Source organism: Delphinapterus leucas, chromosome 10 (assembly GCF_059928025.1).
Source record: "Delphinapterus leucas isolate spDelLeu-1000000601 "Yukka" chromosome 10, BTC_Dleu_Yukka2, whole genome shotgun sequence".
NCBI lineage: Eukaryota > Metazoa > Chordata > Mammalia > Artiodactyla > Monodontidae > Delphinapterus > Delphinapterus leucas.
Window position 1 is genome coordinate 57,627,527 of NC_143138.1, and position 17,517 is coordinate 57,645,043.

Consider the following 17,517-nt stretch of genomic DNA (forward strand, 5'->3'; position numbering starts at 1 on the left):
TGAACGTTTCCTTAGAGACTGGCAACAGCTAGCACAGTACTAGTCCCAGGAGCTGCTGGGGGAGAGCTGACCAAGTTCCTCAGCTGTAGGATGGGACCCCGAACTTTGTATTCGTGTAGCTGTTTCCCCAAATTCTCCCAAGTCTAGCCATAACTTCTCTTGCTCCTCATCCCATCACAGCCTCCATTCTCTCCAAAGTCTGGATCCTCTGAATCTGCAGTGTGGGGTCCTAGAACACAAACCATCTGTCCTGCCTTGACACTCGCAGTCCTTCCCAGCCTTCTCCTCCCTACGCCAATCCAGCTGTGCACCACTACACTTTTCCCCTCCTGCCCTGGGCGCCTGAGGAGATGGTAGCACAGAGTCAGTTTTCCCATTGCCCTTGCCTCTCCCTGAGCCAACAAGTCAAGCTGTGTCTCTGGTACAACTGCGGCAGTATTGTCTACCTCCCAGAGAAGGTTCTCTGTAAACTTGTGGGAAATGGAAGCTGGACACCCAATTAAAGATGGGGAAACATCCTGAACAGATACCTCACCAAAGAAATATACAAATGGCAAATATGCATAGAAAAGATGCCCCACCTCATATGTCATCAGGGAAACACAAATTAAAACAACAATAAGCTACCACTACACACGTATTAAAATGGCTAAAATCCAGAGCACTGACAACAGCAAATATTAACAAGAATGTGGAGCAACAGGAACTCTCATTCATTGCTGGTGGGAGTGCAAAATGGTCACCACTTTGGAAGGCAGTTTGGCGCTTCCTTAAAAAACTAAACGTGATCCAGCAATTGCGCCCCTTGGTATGTACCCAAAGAACTTGTAAACTTAGGTCCACACAAAAACCTGAACACAGATGTTTATTGCAGCTATATCCATAATTGCCAAAGTCTGGAAACAACCAAAGTATCCTTCAGTAGGTGAATGGATAAATAAACTGCGGTACAACAAGACAATGGAATGTTATTTAGCGCTAAAAAGAAATGAGCTATCGGGCTTCCCTGGTGGTGAAGTGGTTAAGAATCTGCCTGTTAATGCAGAGGACACGGGTTCAAGCCCTGGTCGGGGAAGATCCCATGTGCCACGGAGCGGCTGAGCCCGTGTGCCACAACTACCGAGCCTGCGAGCCACAACTACTGAAGCCCGTGCACCTGGCGCCCGTGCTCCGCTAAGAAAGAAGCCCGCAATGAAAGCCCGCATGCAGCAACGAAAACCCAACGCAGCCATACATTAATTAATTAAAAATATTTTTTAAAAAAAGAAATGAGCTATCAAGCCATGAAAAGACATGGAGAAAATTAAATGCATATTACTAAGTGAAAAAAAAACAATTCAAAAAGGCTGCATAGGGCTTCCCTGGTGGCGCTGTGGTTGAGAGTCCGCCTGCCAATGCAGAGGACACGGGTTTGTGCCCCAGTCCGGGAAGATCCCACATGCTGCGGAGCGGCTGGGCCCGTGAGCCATGGCCGCTGAGCCTGTGCGTCCGGAGCCTGTGCTCCGCAACGGGAGAGGCCACAACAGTAAGAGGCCCGCGTACCGCAAAAAAAAAAAAAAAAGGCTGCATAGGGGCTTCCCTGGTGGCACAGTGGATAAGAATCCACCTGCCAATGCAGGGGACACGGGTTTGATCCCTAGTCCAGGAAGACCCCACATGCCGCGGAGCAACTAAGCCCATGTGCCACAACTACTGAGCCTGTGCTCTAGAGCCCGTAAGCCATAACTACTGAAGCCCACACGCCTACAGCCCATTCTCCACAACAAGAGAAGCCACTGCAATGAGAAGCCCATGCACCGCAACGAAGAGTAGCCCCCGCTCGCTGCAACTAGAGAAAGCCTGCGTGCAGCAACGAAGACACAACACAGCCAAAAAATAAAGAAATTTTTTTTAAAAAGGCTGCATACTGTACAATTCCAACTACATGACATTCTGGAAAAGGCAAAACTTTGGAGACAATAAAAAGATAAGTAGTTGTCAGGGGTTGGGAAGAGGTGGGGATGAATAGGTGGAGCACAGAGGATTTTTAGGGCAGTGAAACTATTCTGCATGATACTATAATGATGGAAACATGTCATTATACATTTATCCAAACCCATAGGATGCATGACTCTTAAGAGAACCCTACTGTGTTGGAGAAAAGGGAACCCTCCTACAGTGTTGGTGGGAATGTAAATTAGTGCAGCCATGATGGAGAACAGTATGGCAGTTTCTCAAAAAACTAAAAATAGAGTTGCCATGTGATACAGCAATCCCATTCCAGAGAAAACGATAATTCAAAAAGATACATGCACCCCTCTGTTTATAGAAAAACTGTTTATAACAGCCAGGACATGGAAAAAACCTAAATGTCCAATGACAGATGAATGAATAAAGAAGATGTGGTATTTAACACAGATGTAGAGAACAAACATATGGACACCAAGTGGGGAAAGTGGCGGGAGGAGGTGGTGTTGGTGGGATGAATTGGGAGATTGGGATTGACATATATACACTAATATGTATAAAACATTAATAAGAACCTGCTGTATAAAAATAAATAAAAAGATATGGTATTTACACACAGTGGAATATTACTCAGCCATTAAAAAAGAAATAATGCCATTTGCAGCTACATGGATGGACCTAGAGATTATCACAGTAAGTGAAGTAAGTTAGAAAGAGAAAGACAAATACCATATGATATCACTTATACGTGATATCTAAAATATGACACAAATGAACTTATCTATGAACCAGAAACACTCATAGACATAGAGAACAGACTTGTGGTTGCCAGGGGTGTGTGCAGCAGAGGGATGGATTGGGAGTTTGGGACTAGCAGATGCAAACTATTACATATAGAATGCATAAATGACAAGGTCCTACTGTGTAGCACAGGGAACTATATTCAATATCCTATGATAAGCCATAATGGAAAAGAATATATATATGTATATATATACATATATACACACATATATATATGCACATACATATATATACACACATATCTGAATTACCTTGCTGTACACCAGAAACTAACACAACATTGTAAATCAACTATACTTCAATTAAAAAAAAAAAAAAAAAGAGTTAACCCTAACTTGAACTATGAATTTTCAGTTCATAGTGTGTAGGTTCATGGACTGTAACAAATGTATCACCCTGGTGCAGGACATTGATAATGGGGAGATTGTACATATGTGGGAGCTCCATGTACTTTCCATTCAATCTTGCTGTGAACCTAAAACTGTTCTCTTTTTATTTTTATTTTTTAAATTTTTGCCTGCAGTTGGATCTCAGTTGCTGTGTGCGGGCTTTCTCTAGTTGCGGCGAGCAGGGGCTACTCTTCGTGCGGTGCACGGGCTTCTCGTTGCGGTGGCTTTTCTTGTTGCGGAGCATGGGCTCTAGGCACACGGGCTTCAGTAGTCGTGGTGCGTGGGCTCAGTAGTTGTGGCTCACGGGCTCTAGAGCGCAGGCTCAGTAGTTGTGGTGCATGGGCTTAGTTGCTCTGCGGCATGTGGGATCTTCCCAGACCAGGGCTCGAACCCGTGTCCCCTGCATTGGCAGGTGGATTCTTAACCACTGCGCCACCAGGGAAGTCCCCTAAAACTATTCTTTAAAAGTCTACTTTAGAAAAAGGAGGGAAACACGTTTCCTTGTTTATAATCATCTATCTCTGGAAGGAAAACAAAAAACTGATAATATTTTTTATCTGGGGTGGCTGCCAAGAAGGCTTTTCACTGTTTAACTTTTGTGCTTTTAGAATTTTAAACCATAAGCTTCTATTATCTAGTCAAAAAAAATGAAATTTTTAAAATAAAATTAAAGATCATACCTTCTGAAAATCCTAAGGCAATAATTTTAAATGATGAAAAAGCTTTATATACAAACATGTTTCACTGCTGAGTTAATAATTTTACTAGCTAACGTGAGCACATACCATGTGTCAGGCATTGCATTAAGTGGACTAGCTGATTTATAAGAAAAAATTGGCATTAATTTAAACAACAAACAGAAGGGAAACAGTAAATTATGAGCAGGTCAATAAGCAACCATTAAAACGAGGTTTATAGAAAGTCTGTAATAGTATGGCTAAATCCTTATGTTAAATCAAATGGCAAGATGTAATATAATAATCATAGTTACTTTTTTTTTGGCCACACAGCTTGTGAGATCCTAGTTCCCTGAACAGGGATTGAACCTGGGCCCACTGCAGTGGAAGCGCAGAGACCTAAACACTGGACCTCTAGGGAATTCCCCATAGTTACTTTTTTTTTTTAATGGAAGAAAGAAAAGCTAAGCAGAGAAGAAAGGCTAGAATAAATATATTAAAGTAAGTACTTCAGTATATGTACTTGGTGAAAGTATGTAACTTTAATTTTTTCCACTCTTATTTTATAAATGTATTTCAATGAGCACACATTAAGTTGAAAAAAATACCTCCTCCTCTGTTTTTCACAATTTGGGCATCTCACACAATGGAAAGGTTCAGTGAGGAAAATTACCTGTGAGTTTGGTACTATAAAAACCAGGATCTAGACTGAGATTCAACTCTGACATTAGCTGTTTGACTTTGGGAAGTCAAGTTTCTCTTTCTTTATCCCTGACTCTGGAAATGCGGAAAATATCTCCTACTTTTCCTACAAGGGCACCTTTTAGTGTTAGATGTGCTTGTTTACCTTAAGTAGCTTATTAGCATTGCATGAAGCACCATTAAAAGTATCCTTTGAGGGCTTCCCTCGTGGCACAGTGGTTAAAAATCCACTTGCCGGGACTTCCCTGGTGGCGCAGTGGTTAAGAATCCACCTGCCAATGCAGGGGACACAGGTTCAAGCCCTGGTCCGGGAAGATACCACATGCCGTGGAGCAACTAACTAAGCCAGTGCACCACAACTACTGAGCCTGCGCTCTAGAGCCCGCGAGCCACAACTACTGACCCTGTGTGCTGCAACTACTGAAGCCAGAGCGCCTAGAGCCCATGCTCCACAATAAGAGAAGCCACCGCAATGAGAAGTCCTCACACTGCAATGAAGAACAGCCCCCGCTCTCCGCAACTAGAGGAAGCTCGCGTGCAGCAACAAAGACCCAATGCAGCCAAAAAAAAAAAAAAGAAAGAAAGAAAGAAAGAAAAGAATCCACCTGCCAATGCAGGGGACACAGGTTCGAGCCCTGGTCTGGGAAGATCCCACATGCTGCGGAGCAACTAAGCCCGTGTGCCACAACTACTGAGCCTGCGCTCTAGAGCCTGTGAGCCACAACTACTGAGCCCATGTGCTACAACTACTGAAGCCCACGAGCCTAGAGCCCGTGCTCTGCAACAAAAGAAGCCATCACAATGAGAAGCCCACACACTGTCACAAAGAGCCAACACAGCCAAAAATAAATGTTTTTTTTAAAGTATCCTTTGATTTGTTTGCTTCTTTTGAGCTCTAAGAAGCCATTCTTTGTTGTGAGGCATCCCCACCCGCTTATCCCCAAGACGCTATTCTCATGTAGGCCCCACCTGCTGGCGCCTAAGAACTCAACGTCTCCTACCCTCCTCTTCCCTTAAGAGGCTCCCCTTTAGTGTTGTGCTCCTAGATTTCAAAACAAATAAAGCCACGTCCTCATCAACAGGCTTATATTCTCTGTCTTATGCCCCCTCTCTATTCTCCTGTGTCTTCTCCTCATTCCACTCCACCTCAAAACACACACAAAAGTCCTGAACACGAGTTTTTACTCAGTTAGTGTTAGTGAGGCTTCCTTTTTCATGGAAACGAGAAGTCCAGAGCTTGAAGTGAAATTAGACCCAACAATGGAAGGTATCAAAATCTACATAAAACTATTCAGAGTACCCAAAATGTCCACTCAAATCCCAATCATTTCTTTTTTCTCTGATTAAATCTGAATTTTTTCAAGGAGAAACTGGTCTTAAATGTGTTCTCCTATTTAAATCTATATGTTATATTTTAAATAGCCTGTAGATTAAGTATGAAATCACAGCCCAATTACAAGGATATTCTTAAGAAAAAATACATTATGATAAACAAAAAATTGACCTTTGTTTTCAATAACCAGATTTATAAACTTTTGCAACATCTATCACTCAAAACCAATTACTGGCAGTTAGTTATTATATACCACTCATTTTATTCTCAAGACAACCTAGTAAGTATCCTCATTATTCTTTGGGGAGGATGGGAAAAACTGAGGCTCAGGGCGGTAAGGTCAGACACCCATTAAGTGGCAGAGAAGCCATCAAACTTAAGACTATCTAGTTCTGAGTCTATTTTCTTAATTTTTACGACACATTGCCTTGTGCTCAACATACAAAACATTCATCCCAGGCGAAGATTTGAGTCCTAATCTCTTAAGAATTTAGAAAATAAAAGAAGTGTTTTCATATTGATACAAGTCTTTCCACCCTAGTTATATCCCGAGTTTTATTCCCCAGCATGAAGCCTCTGATGTCGAGCAAGCGCTGAGCTGTGCCTGAAGGATTTCCCACAGTTAGCACATTCATAAGCTTTCTCTCCAGTGTGAATTCTGTAATGTTCACTAAGGTGTGCTTGCTTGCGGAAGGTTTTTTCACACTCACTACACTTAAAAAGTTTCTCTCCAGTGTGAGTTCTCTCATGTTCAACAAGGGAAGAGTTCTGAATGAAGGCTTTACCACATTTGGTACATATGTAGGGCTTCTCTCCTGAGTGGATTCTCTGATGCTGCCTGAGGCACGCACTCTGATTAAAGGCTTTCCCACAGTCAATACACTTATAAGGTCTATCTCCAGAATGACTTCTCTGATGACGAGTAAGGCATATGCTCTGACTGAAGGCTTTGCCACACTCGCTGCATTTATAGGGCTTCTCTCCAGTATGAATTCTCAGGTGTTTAACAAGGGATGGACTCTGACAAAAGGCTTTGCCACATTCATTGCATTTATAGGGTTTCTCCCCAGTATGAATTCTCAGATGCTGGACGAGAACTGCTTTTGTTTGAAAGGCTTTCTCACATTCATTACATTTATAAGGTTTCTCTCCCGTATGAACCCTCAGATGTTGAGTAAGATTTGACTGTTTCCGGAAACAAGTTCCACATTCAGTACAAACATAGGGTTTCTCTCCCGTGTGAATCTTCTGATGCTGGGTAAGAGACGATCTCTGAGTAAAAAACTTTCCACATTCACTACACTTGGAAGGTTTCTTCTGTCTTTTAAGTCTCTGATGTTTCACTTGCAGTGAAATCTGGCTGGAACTCATGCTTTTTGTAACACGATGAAGGGGGTGTCTAATAGGTTCCAGTTTAAAAGAAACTGTCTCTCAGATTCAGAATACTTACAAGGTACTTTCTCAAAGATGATTATCCTTAGAGTAACACTGTTCTCCTGTGAAAGGTCTGTGTGCATATGGTGTCCTCCCAGTCATTCCTGCAGGATTTCCCCTTCTAGTCCTTATTCAGCATGCATCTTCAACTTCTCCTAATGTGAACCCCTGATGACCAGGCTCTCTGACCCTCCATGTCTTTTCAAGTCATTTAACACTGTGCCATCAGGCTTGATTTTCTTGCCTGAAAAAAACATTCACAAAGGAAAATGTCCTCCGTGCAGAAGAGAGGACCTGCATTGTGAAGTCCTGATTTTTATTCTCTTCTCAGTAATAGAGAAAGAAGATCACAACGACCTGGGGAAAAGATTAGAATAGGTGATTGGGAGAAAGAGATTAAGAAGTGACAGGTTTTGGTAAATCTATAAACTTCCCTATTGTAATTGATTCTGAAACACTCAAATACTAAAAACTGACCCAGGTAATTTAGGATCATCCAGAGTGATAAATAGCAGGAGAATGTGAAAGGGATAAGTATATTAATCTTGGGTAAGTTAAGTGTTGGGGAAAATTACCACTCACCTACCGTTTCTAGTCCTCAAAAATGGGTGAAAAGTAATTATATTTCCTTAGGTTGCCTATAATCAGTACCTTGGCAGACCAGTGATAATTGAAGAGTTCCTCTTTCAAGATTTCAAAGGTGATCCAGGCTGTAACTTTTGCTAGGTCCATCTCACCTATCCTTCCCTATTCACTCACCTTGATAGGTGTCTCTTTGGACCTCTCTTTCTCTCCAAAACATTCAGCCCCTAGGTACAACTGGGAAGGATCTAGGTTTGAAAACTAGAGTTCTGCTTAATGAAAGAAAATAAGATATCACTGTTTTGTTTACATAAAAATAAGACAGAGGTGGTCCTTAAGGAAGAAGCCCCCATTGGACAGTAATTTCACTATAGCATCATGATCCAGGACCTAGCCCTCACCCTTGAAGCCAAAAAATGCTTCAAAATCTGATGTGTACTAATCAAATTCACAAGGAGAGTGATGTAGAAAACATAAAGTCACTTCACCAGTTTACAGTGAAAATTTTATATGCTTAATGTCCAGCTGGTTAATATATTCTCTCCAATATAGAAAAACTGTAGGGGAACCAAACTGTTGTCATCAGGACACTCCTTAGGAAGCACAGAACTGGAGAAAGAGTGGACTACTTAGACAATCTTAACGGCATCAAACTTTGAACCTGATGCTCTCAATAAAGGTGCACAGAATCAGAGAATGGATATTCAGGAACCACACATCAGAGCAACCTCTTCTCTGGATGGTCTGGAGACACAAACACATTCTTATTCCCTGAGGCCTCCTTCTATTTTAGTTTTCTAATTATACAAGTTACACATGGATGTATCCTCACCTTAAAATATTTAGATAATATGAAAGTATACAGGATAAGACAGTAATTTTTATAACCATCACCACCCCACTCTACCCAAATGAAACCACCCCCTTCCCAGAGATAATCTGGAGTATATTCTTTCAGTCTTTTTTCTCCATATTTTTAACACACAATAGCATTTGATTCTTCTTACATAAATAAAATCGTTGTATAGATGCTGCTATGCAATTTGATTTTTTTTCACCAAGGAATGTGTCTTTGAGATCATTTCATGTTGGTACATACAAATCTACTGGGGCTGAGAGTCAACTGGTACACACTGGAGTATCTGCACAAATGGTTTACAGTTGGAATCTCCAAAATATACAAACAGCTCATGCAGTTCTATGTCAAAAGAAACAAACAACCCAATAAAAAAATGGGCAGACATTTCTTCAAGGAAGGAATACAGATGGCCAAAAAGAACATGAAAAGATGCTCAACATCACTAATTATCAGAGAAATGCAAATCAAAACTACAATGAGGGGCTTTCCTAGTGGCGCAGTGGTTGAGAATCTGCCTGCCAATACAGGGGACACGGGTTCGAGCCTTGGTCTGGGAAGGTCCCACGTGCCGCGGAGCAACTGGGCCCGTGAGCCACAACTACTGAGCCTGCGCGTCTGGAGCTTGTGCTCTGCAACAAGAGAGGCCACAACAGTGAGAGGCCCGCGCACCATGATGAGGAGTGGCCCCCGCTTGCCGCTACTAGAGAAAGCCCTCGAACAGAAATGAAGACCCAACACAGCCAAAAATAAATAAATAAATAAAAAAATTTTAAAAACTACAATGAGATATAACGTCACACAGGTCAGAATGGTCATCATCAAAAAGTCTGCAAACAATAAACGCTGGAGAGGGTGTGGAGGAAAGGGAACCGTCTACACTGTTGGTGGGAATGTAAATTGGTAAAACCACTATGGAGAACAGTATGTAGGTTCCTTAAAAAACTAAAAATAGAACTACTATATGATCCAGCAATCCCACTCCTGAGCATATATCCGGAGAAAACCATAATTTGAAAAGATACACGCACCCCAGTGTTCATTGTAGCACTATTTACAATAGCCAGGAAGCAACCTAAATGTCCATCAACAGAGGAATGGATAAAGAAGATATGATACATATATACAATGGAATATTACTCAGCCATAAAAGAGGACAAAATAATGTCATTTGCAGCAACATGAATGGACCTAGAGATGATCATACTAAGTGAAGTCAGACAGAGAAAGACAAATATCTTATAATATCACTCATATGTGGATATAATTTTTTTAAATGATACAAATGAACTTATTTAAAAAACAGAAACAGACTTACAGATATCGAAAACAAACTTATGGTTACTGAAGGGGTAACATGGGGAGGAGGGATAAATCAGGGTGTTGGGATTTACATACACACACTACTATATACATATAAGATAGATAACCAACAAGGACCAACTGTATAGCACAGGGAACTCTACTCAATATTCTGTGATAACCTGTATGAGAAAAGAATCTGAAAAAGAATGAATATATGTATATGTATAACTGAGTCACTTTGCTGTACACCTGAAACTAACACAACATTGTAAATCAACTATAATCCAATAAAAAAAATTTTAATGGTTTACAGCCAAGAGACTGATTTGATTGGGCAGTCTTGTACCACACTGGTTGTTAATATATTGACTATTTTGTGTAAATCTATCTTTATCTGCTGTATAAACTTCCAGTATGGACATATATATACAAAAATAAACTCTAAGTGGTTTAAATAGCTAAACATAAAACCAAAACTCTAACCACATCTTTATTTCCTTTATTTTTATTGTCCAAAATAAAAAGGTTTTCTTTTCTTAATCATACGGGGGGGGGGGGAAAGCTCATTCTGTAAAACAGTCAGTTAGTCCAAAAATGAAATTACTTGAAATCCTACCACCCAAAAGAAACAGTTGGTATTTTGATGAATTTTCTTCTAGGATCTCTCAATGCACATATGGGCACATATGTGTACATGTATTATGTGTACATATTAGACTAGACTGAATTCTGCAGGACATAAATAGTCTATTATATCTCTTCAAAAAGTTCCCATTACCTAAAAATCCAGTTCACCCAGTACTATTCTTACTTACTTTAACAGATACCCAGGCTCCACACTGCCTTCTGATGGCCAATAACAATGGCAGTTGTGATTACTTAAGCTCTTGTTCCAAACGAGGCCAGAAGCCCATTGCATACCCTCTGAGGAAACACTTAATCACCTTTGCAATGGGTCTTCCAATAATTTACTATCAGTTTCTGACCGCTACACCATTAGAGCATCATACTTAGCAGTTCAGCAAGTGGTTTCAGGGTGTTCCACCAGATGACTGCAGTTTAAGTTCATGTGATAAGAAATTACTGAGACTTCCCTGGTGCGCAGTGGTTACAAACCCGCCTGCCAATGCAGGGGACACGGAGTCGAGCCCTGGTCCAGGAAGATCCCACATGCCGCAGCTAAGCCCATGCGCCACAACTACTGAGCCTGTGCTCTAGAGCCCACGAGCCACAAGTACTGAGCCCGCATGCCACAACTACTGAAGCCCACATGCCTAGAGCCGGTGCTCTGCAACGAGAAGTCACTGCAACTAGAAGCCCATGCGCAGCAACAAAGACCCAACGCAGCCATAAATAAATAAATAAATTTATATTAAAAAAATTACTGCACACTCTGATCTATCCTATTACCAATTACTCCATAGCCTTCTTTCACAATAAGCCACTCTAAATCTGATTTAAGTAAGATGGTCCCATTTCTGGGTGGTTCTGTGTTTTCAGTCTGCAGAGTTTAGGTATAGTGGTCACTGCTGGGTCCCACCTTAGGTCTGCCTACTGAGCAGCCCCATCTTGGGCTCTCTAGTTAGATTTCACTTACCCAGAGACAAGCTGTTAGGAATACAAGTGACTACAGTTTGTCTCCTGGGGACTCTTCTCATGAGGAAGAGCAGGAATTTGAGGCACAGAGGGAGGAGAAAGAGCACCCATAAATTGTCAGCCTACTTCCTTCATACTCTGGATTCAAGGGAATCCAGGAATAGCCCATCCCTAACCAAATGAATATTTTAAATCTGAATGAATGTCCTTGTTCTCGTAGGCATGTATCACCAATGACAAAAAGTCAGTGAGATGTGACAATGCACAAAGAAAGAGGGCAGGTGCTCTTAAGGACCAAGCATCCTGGGGTAAAAATTCCTCCACCAGAGATAAGACTGGAGCCCAAAGGCACCTCCCCACCCCCAAACCTAATGGAGAAGTCACTGACTTCAGAAATCAAAGACTATGGGGCTACAGTAAAAGGCAGTGAGATAAGCAGTGGACTCAGTTAAGAGGTCTGGGTTCTAGTCTCTGCTCTGCCCCTAACTTGCTTAATGACCTGAAGCAAGTCACTCAATTTCAACTGTGACTTTTTAAATCTGTGAAATGAAAAACGAAATGACATCTAAAGCTTCCTCTAGTACCAACACTTTGTGATTCTTTGACTCTAAAAACAGATGGAAAAGAGCAAGAACCTCAAATCAAGCCCTTCCAGTCCCTCTTTGATTGAAGCTGGTTATTCATTTCTGTGAAAAGTACTAACTGAGCAGCTACTATGTGTCCAGCAGTGAGATGCCCTCTTGTTAAGAATAGGCTGAGTCAATAGCAGGGCAACACCCCAGCACTTAGTCTCCCACAATCAGAGGACTATTAATTTCAGGCAAATAAGACTGCCTCGGTGTGAAGCAAAATCTCCAACAAAAGACAGGGTTGTCTGTTGGAAGATGTTAAGAACTCCTCCTAAAAGGAAAGGTTTTAAGAACCCCTCTGAATAGAAAGGAAAGACCACCATATCAAAAGGCAGTGACCCGGTTCCCAGTCTAATCCATCCCAATCCACTAGCACATCTTGACACTGAACAACTAATTATCTTCAAACTTCTAACTAGATTAAGTTACTCTACTAAACAATTTTAATATTCAGGTCAAGTATGAACCACTACATTTCTTCCTTGAGGAAAAGTTTTCTTCAGGCTTCCAAGGCACTTCCTCAACATTCTGGAAAAATTTCACACGTCTCTACTATAGCTCCTTCCACTCTGTGTTTAACACTCTGATTACATCCCGCTTTCCTCTACCAAACTTGAAAACAAATATAGCATGGGCTCGGGGCTAGTGGTCTCTGGGTTTGAATCCCTGTTCCACCATTTATTAACTAAGTGATATTGGGTAAGTTACTCTTTCTGTACTCCATTTTTAACAAATGTTAAATGGAGCTGATAGTAACTACTTCATAGGGTGATGATGCATAAATGAGTTAACACATGGAACGTATTTAGAAGAATACTGACTGATAAGCATTCAATAAATAGTACCTGCTGTTAAATTATTATTGATGTCTTTGTACAGCACCTATCCTGTTGCTATTAGAGAGGAATATAAACTTAATGAAAGGAAAGAGATAACTTGCACATATACTTAATCAACCCGTACAACTCTGTGAAGTGGCAAAGCGAGGAATAGTATTCGCTTCTGGAACACAGAAAACGGAACTTAGGGGTTCGCTGGCTCAAGTACATGCAAATGCAACCCCGGTCTCCCGACTCCCAGACCAGGGCTCTGGGACAGCCTTCGCCCCTCCCTCTTCAGGTGAGCCGGTCCCGGTCCCCAGGCCTCCGCTCCAAAGGGCCCTGCTCGGCCGGAATGAAGAGGGGCTGCGGCCGGCTGGGTTCCTCCTGGAAGCAGCCGCAGCCGGGTACGGCCGACTCCGCTCACCACGCGCTCCCCGCGGCACCGCCGGCCACACCTCTCCACCCTCTGTCATCTGCGCGCTCCTGGGCCGCCCGCGCAGCTCTTCCTGGGCGCTCTGGGCCGCCATGACGTCACCAGTCCGCGCCGCGCCAGCAACCGCAGCTGTCTCCCTAGGAGGGCAGGGGGCTTCCTCCCCGGCTCAGAAACGGTGGCAAATCCATCAGTATACCTCCTCCCAGAATAAGGAGGCTGACCTCCTTATAAGGAGGCAAGTGAGACTGGGGGACGCCACAGGGAGCTCTTACTCCAGGTTAATTCACCCAGCAATTCGAACACACTGATCTTCCTAAAAACTCTTTTCCAGGTCACGGTCCTTTAGAGGTCTTCTAAAGGTTTTCCCAAAGCTTATAGAACACTCTTATACACATTCTCACCTGCTGGATAATTGGCTTCCTCAGAGGAACCGCAAACACCCTTCCGGATCTTTGTTCAACAATCAGCCAAAAGACAAGAGCTCAGATTCTCAGTGTGTGAACTTGGGCGTTACTTTACCCCTCTGTGCGCACTCCTTAATGATACCAAGTTTCACAGGGTTGTGAGGATTAAATGAGGCTAACTCGTGTAAATTACCAAGAATTTCTGGTACTTGAAAAATGCTCAATAAATGTTCGTCCTATCATGTTCCCCAAATCCCAGCTCCAGTCCCCCATTGACTGAATTGGCTTCCAGGACGTTTCAAGTCTTCCAGGTAGCACCTCTGCCCCCCTTTGGGGAAACTTTAGATCCTGCTGATCTTCATTAAGGAATATTTGCGCATAAGGGCTCATCCTGACAAATGTATCCCAGGGATGAAGGCATGGGCAATGCGGCACCTGACCTACTTCCAGGCATTCCCACTGATCTGCAAGCTCAGGAAAATAGGGCTGTCTGCTTACCATCATATCCCTAGTGTGAGTAGGCTCTCAGTAAACAATTAATAACTGAATGAGATGCAGCAGTTACCTGCTCAAATTTCCAGATGGACTGTTTTCCCAACATGGAATCCATTTAGGATGCTGAAAACAGGAGTGGAGATGCCAGACTGAAACCATCACTAACCATCTTCAGCTAAAAGGGGACCCTTTGTAGAACTGTTAGCTGACACGCCAGGGAACAATGTTAGGCTTGCCTTTCTTTTTACCCAATGTCAGTCTCAGCAAGATAGCAGGTTCTTCCTCCATAGCCCTAACATCCCACATACCACAGAGCCTAGGCCTACTCATTTCCCCCCTAACTTTTAGGCTTCAAAGAATCTCTAAATCAGCAGGCTCCACTGGGTGGAAACTAACCCTGGAGTGGGGTACCCTAGGCAGAGCAGGTTAGAAACAGGAATCTGGGGCTTAACTGCAGTTTGGGTTGAGATTTTTCAATGAGAGGTGGAAAATGGATTGGAGGAATGGACACCAAAAATATTCCACAAAACTAAAATGATCCTAGCCCTGCTCTAGATAGCAGCTGCAAGAGAGTGAAACTAGAGCTACCCGGGGTCAAGACTAGACTTCTGCATTATGTGGAAAGAAAGAGGGGGTCAAAATGTAAAATCAACTTATTTCTCACCCTCACTTATATGCAGTAAGGTCTTATTCTGTGGGCCAAAAAGTTCTTGATCTAATGTGAGCTTCTCCTATTCTCAGGAGTAGGGCCTAACAGACACAAGTAAAGAGGCGTCATGGAGCAGAATTACAACCAGTAAAGAGAAATCTGAGGGGAAAGAAAGGACACTGGAGTTTCAGTTTTACCTGAGACTAGGTGTGTGACCTTGGGCAAGTCCAACCATCTTTCTGTTTTCCCTTCTGTTGTTTTGAGGATCTCATGTGGCCTCATCCCGTGTCCTTCTGAAGTCACAAATTACATTTCGGCACACTGAACATAAGCAACACATTCTAATTCTTTATCATTCCAGAGCCCAAGGAAAGACATAAACTTCCATGTTGGGGTTTCCAGCTCAACTGCTCTCCTGCCAGGCCAGCATCACTGCTCAGCTCCTGTCTCTCTTATTTCATGGATATTCCAATTGACATAGCTGTGCTTCTACACCTGCATGGATTTTCCTCTTCCTATTGACCCTGACATCAGTATATCTGAAAGCACTTTGTTAAACTATGATGCGACATTTAAATGCCTAATTTGTAACAAAAACAAAAAAATTCTTTGCTACATATTACTTTTTCTTATGAGATCCTCTCTGTAGGATCTCATAAGAAAAAGTATCAGAGTGGACCACACACTCTGTACCTTGGAGGAAGGTGCAGAATTCTTGCTTCTGGCAAACGCTTCATGACACATTCATGTATTCACCTTTCTGCTCAGGTATACTCATGTATACCTCCTTTCTGCTGATAACTGTGGACCTAAGTCATGACCTGTAGGTGGGCATGGAGAAATGTCTGACTTGATTTTAGTTGAGCTCAACAAATATTTATTGAGTACCTACAAAATGCCAGAGACTGAGGATACAAAGATGAATAAATTTCACATGGCTCCTGCCCTGATGGAGCTGACAGTTCAGTGGAAAGAGAAAGATTTGTAAACTAGCCATTACAACCTAACATGATACATGAAATGATGAAGTTACAAAACACAAAAATAATACAAAAATATGTGAGGTCAGAAACAGCTTTGAAGAGATGTTGCCTGAGCACATTCATAAGTGACTAATGGGAGCCTCCCAGGCAAGCAGAAGCAAGGAAGGCAAATAGGCCATAGAAAACAGTATGTGCAAAGGTGCCAAAGTAGAGTCCAGAGATGATGAGTCACAGGAACTTGCACTATGGAACAGAACATGCAATGTCCTCTGAGGACGGCAAAGGGGGCCTGGGCCAGATGAGGGGCCTCAGATGCCCGTTGAGGCCAGCACTTTATTCAGAGAGAGAACAACAGAGCTGCCACAGTTGTGTCTTGCAAAGACCACCCAGAAGAAATGTGAAAGATGGCCTAGTGGGGCAAGAAACTGCAAGACTGGTTGGGAAAACATAAAAATCGCCTAGGAAATAAACCAGGGAGCTGGAATAAAGCAGCAGCAGTAGAGATGGCTTCCAGACTTAGGAGTTACGTAATGTCAACAGGATATAGTTGTTGATTGGATATGACGAGGGAAGGCTGAGGAAGAGGACAATTCCTAGACTTGGGGCCAAGCTGGAGTGGCTAGGTATATGGTGGGCCAGCAACTGAGAGAAAATCAGGAGCAAATAGTGCAAGGGTGAGAATATAGGATGAGAGTAAAGATGATACGTTCCTTTCCTTCCTGCTTCTTCAGGAAGTAAAAATGGTACTGGACACTCTTAACCTGAGGATTAAAAACTCCACTTAATCCATGTTCTCCACTCCATTTTAGAAAATCTTTCTAACATCAACTTAGGCATCTTTCACCCCTAAGGTTTTCCCATTTCTGTAGTGGAATAACTGAGGACATGGAAAGGAGACGTGACCCATGAGCTCGCCCCCCCCAGCAAACTGGGGACTGGTGAATAAGCCAGAACTGCAAACAGTCCTGATTGCTTTGAGCCCCCCGCCCCGGCAAACCGGGGGCATGAGAATAAGCCAGAGCTGTGAACAGTCCTGAATGCTTTAAGCCCCGCCCCCCCACGGCAAACCGGGGGCCTGCGAAGAAGCATTGAGTGCTTTGGGCACTGATCCATGAGATGTCCTCAGTATAATCAGAGTGGTGGGAACTTTGTGCTGCTTTTGTGCTCAAGGACGAAGCACGGCATGTTTTCAAGAAAGCCTATTATTGCTTGTATAATTAATAAAAACATAGGTTGCTGCTTTGGCATTTCTGAAATGTTAAGAAAACAAGTCTTAAAGTGTAAACCTAGATAATGCTTTAATAAAAGCTACCACAGCAGGACAGACGGCGCTGTTTTGCCTGAGCGAGCGGCAGCCCTCTACTGCTGTGCTTCGGCACAATTCATCTCGTGTGATGAGCTTACTTTCGGCTCTGTCATAAGATAAACTACAACACATTTCTTCCTCAAGAAAATTCTCCCTTTCCTCTCTAATCACC

At 42.6% G+C, this 17,517-nt stretch overlaps 1 protein-coding gene across 1 annotated transcript; it reads right to left on the bottom strand.

Moving 5' to 3' along the window:
* Positions 1 to 3,562: 3,562 nt before the first annotated feature.
* ZNF501 (zinc finger protein 501) lies at positions 3,563 to 17,492 on the bottom strand. The gene has a single exon (XM_089919084.1). It carries the CDS (start codon positions 7,221 to 7,223, stop codon positions 6,408 to 6,410), a length of 816 nt encoding a protein of 271 aa, XP_089775210.1. The 5' UTR covers positions 7,224 to 17,492; the 3' UTR covers positions 3,563 to 6,407.
* Between the last annotated feature and the right edge of the window lie 25 nt (positions 17,493 to 17,517).

What these genes read in the sequence shown, in the direction of transcription:
- ZNF501 (XM_089919084.1), bottom strand. Translation starts at nt 7,223, where the DNA reads ATGAGTTCCAGCCAGATTTCACTGCAAGTGAAACATCAGAGACTTAAA.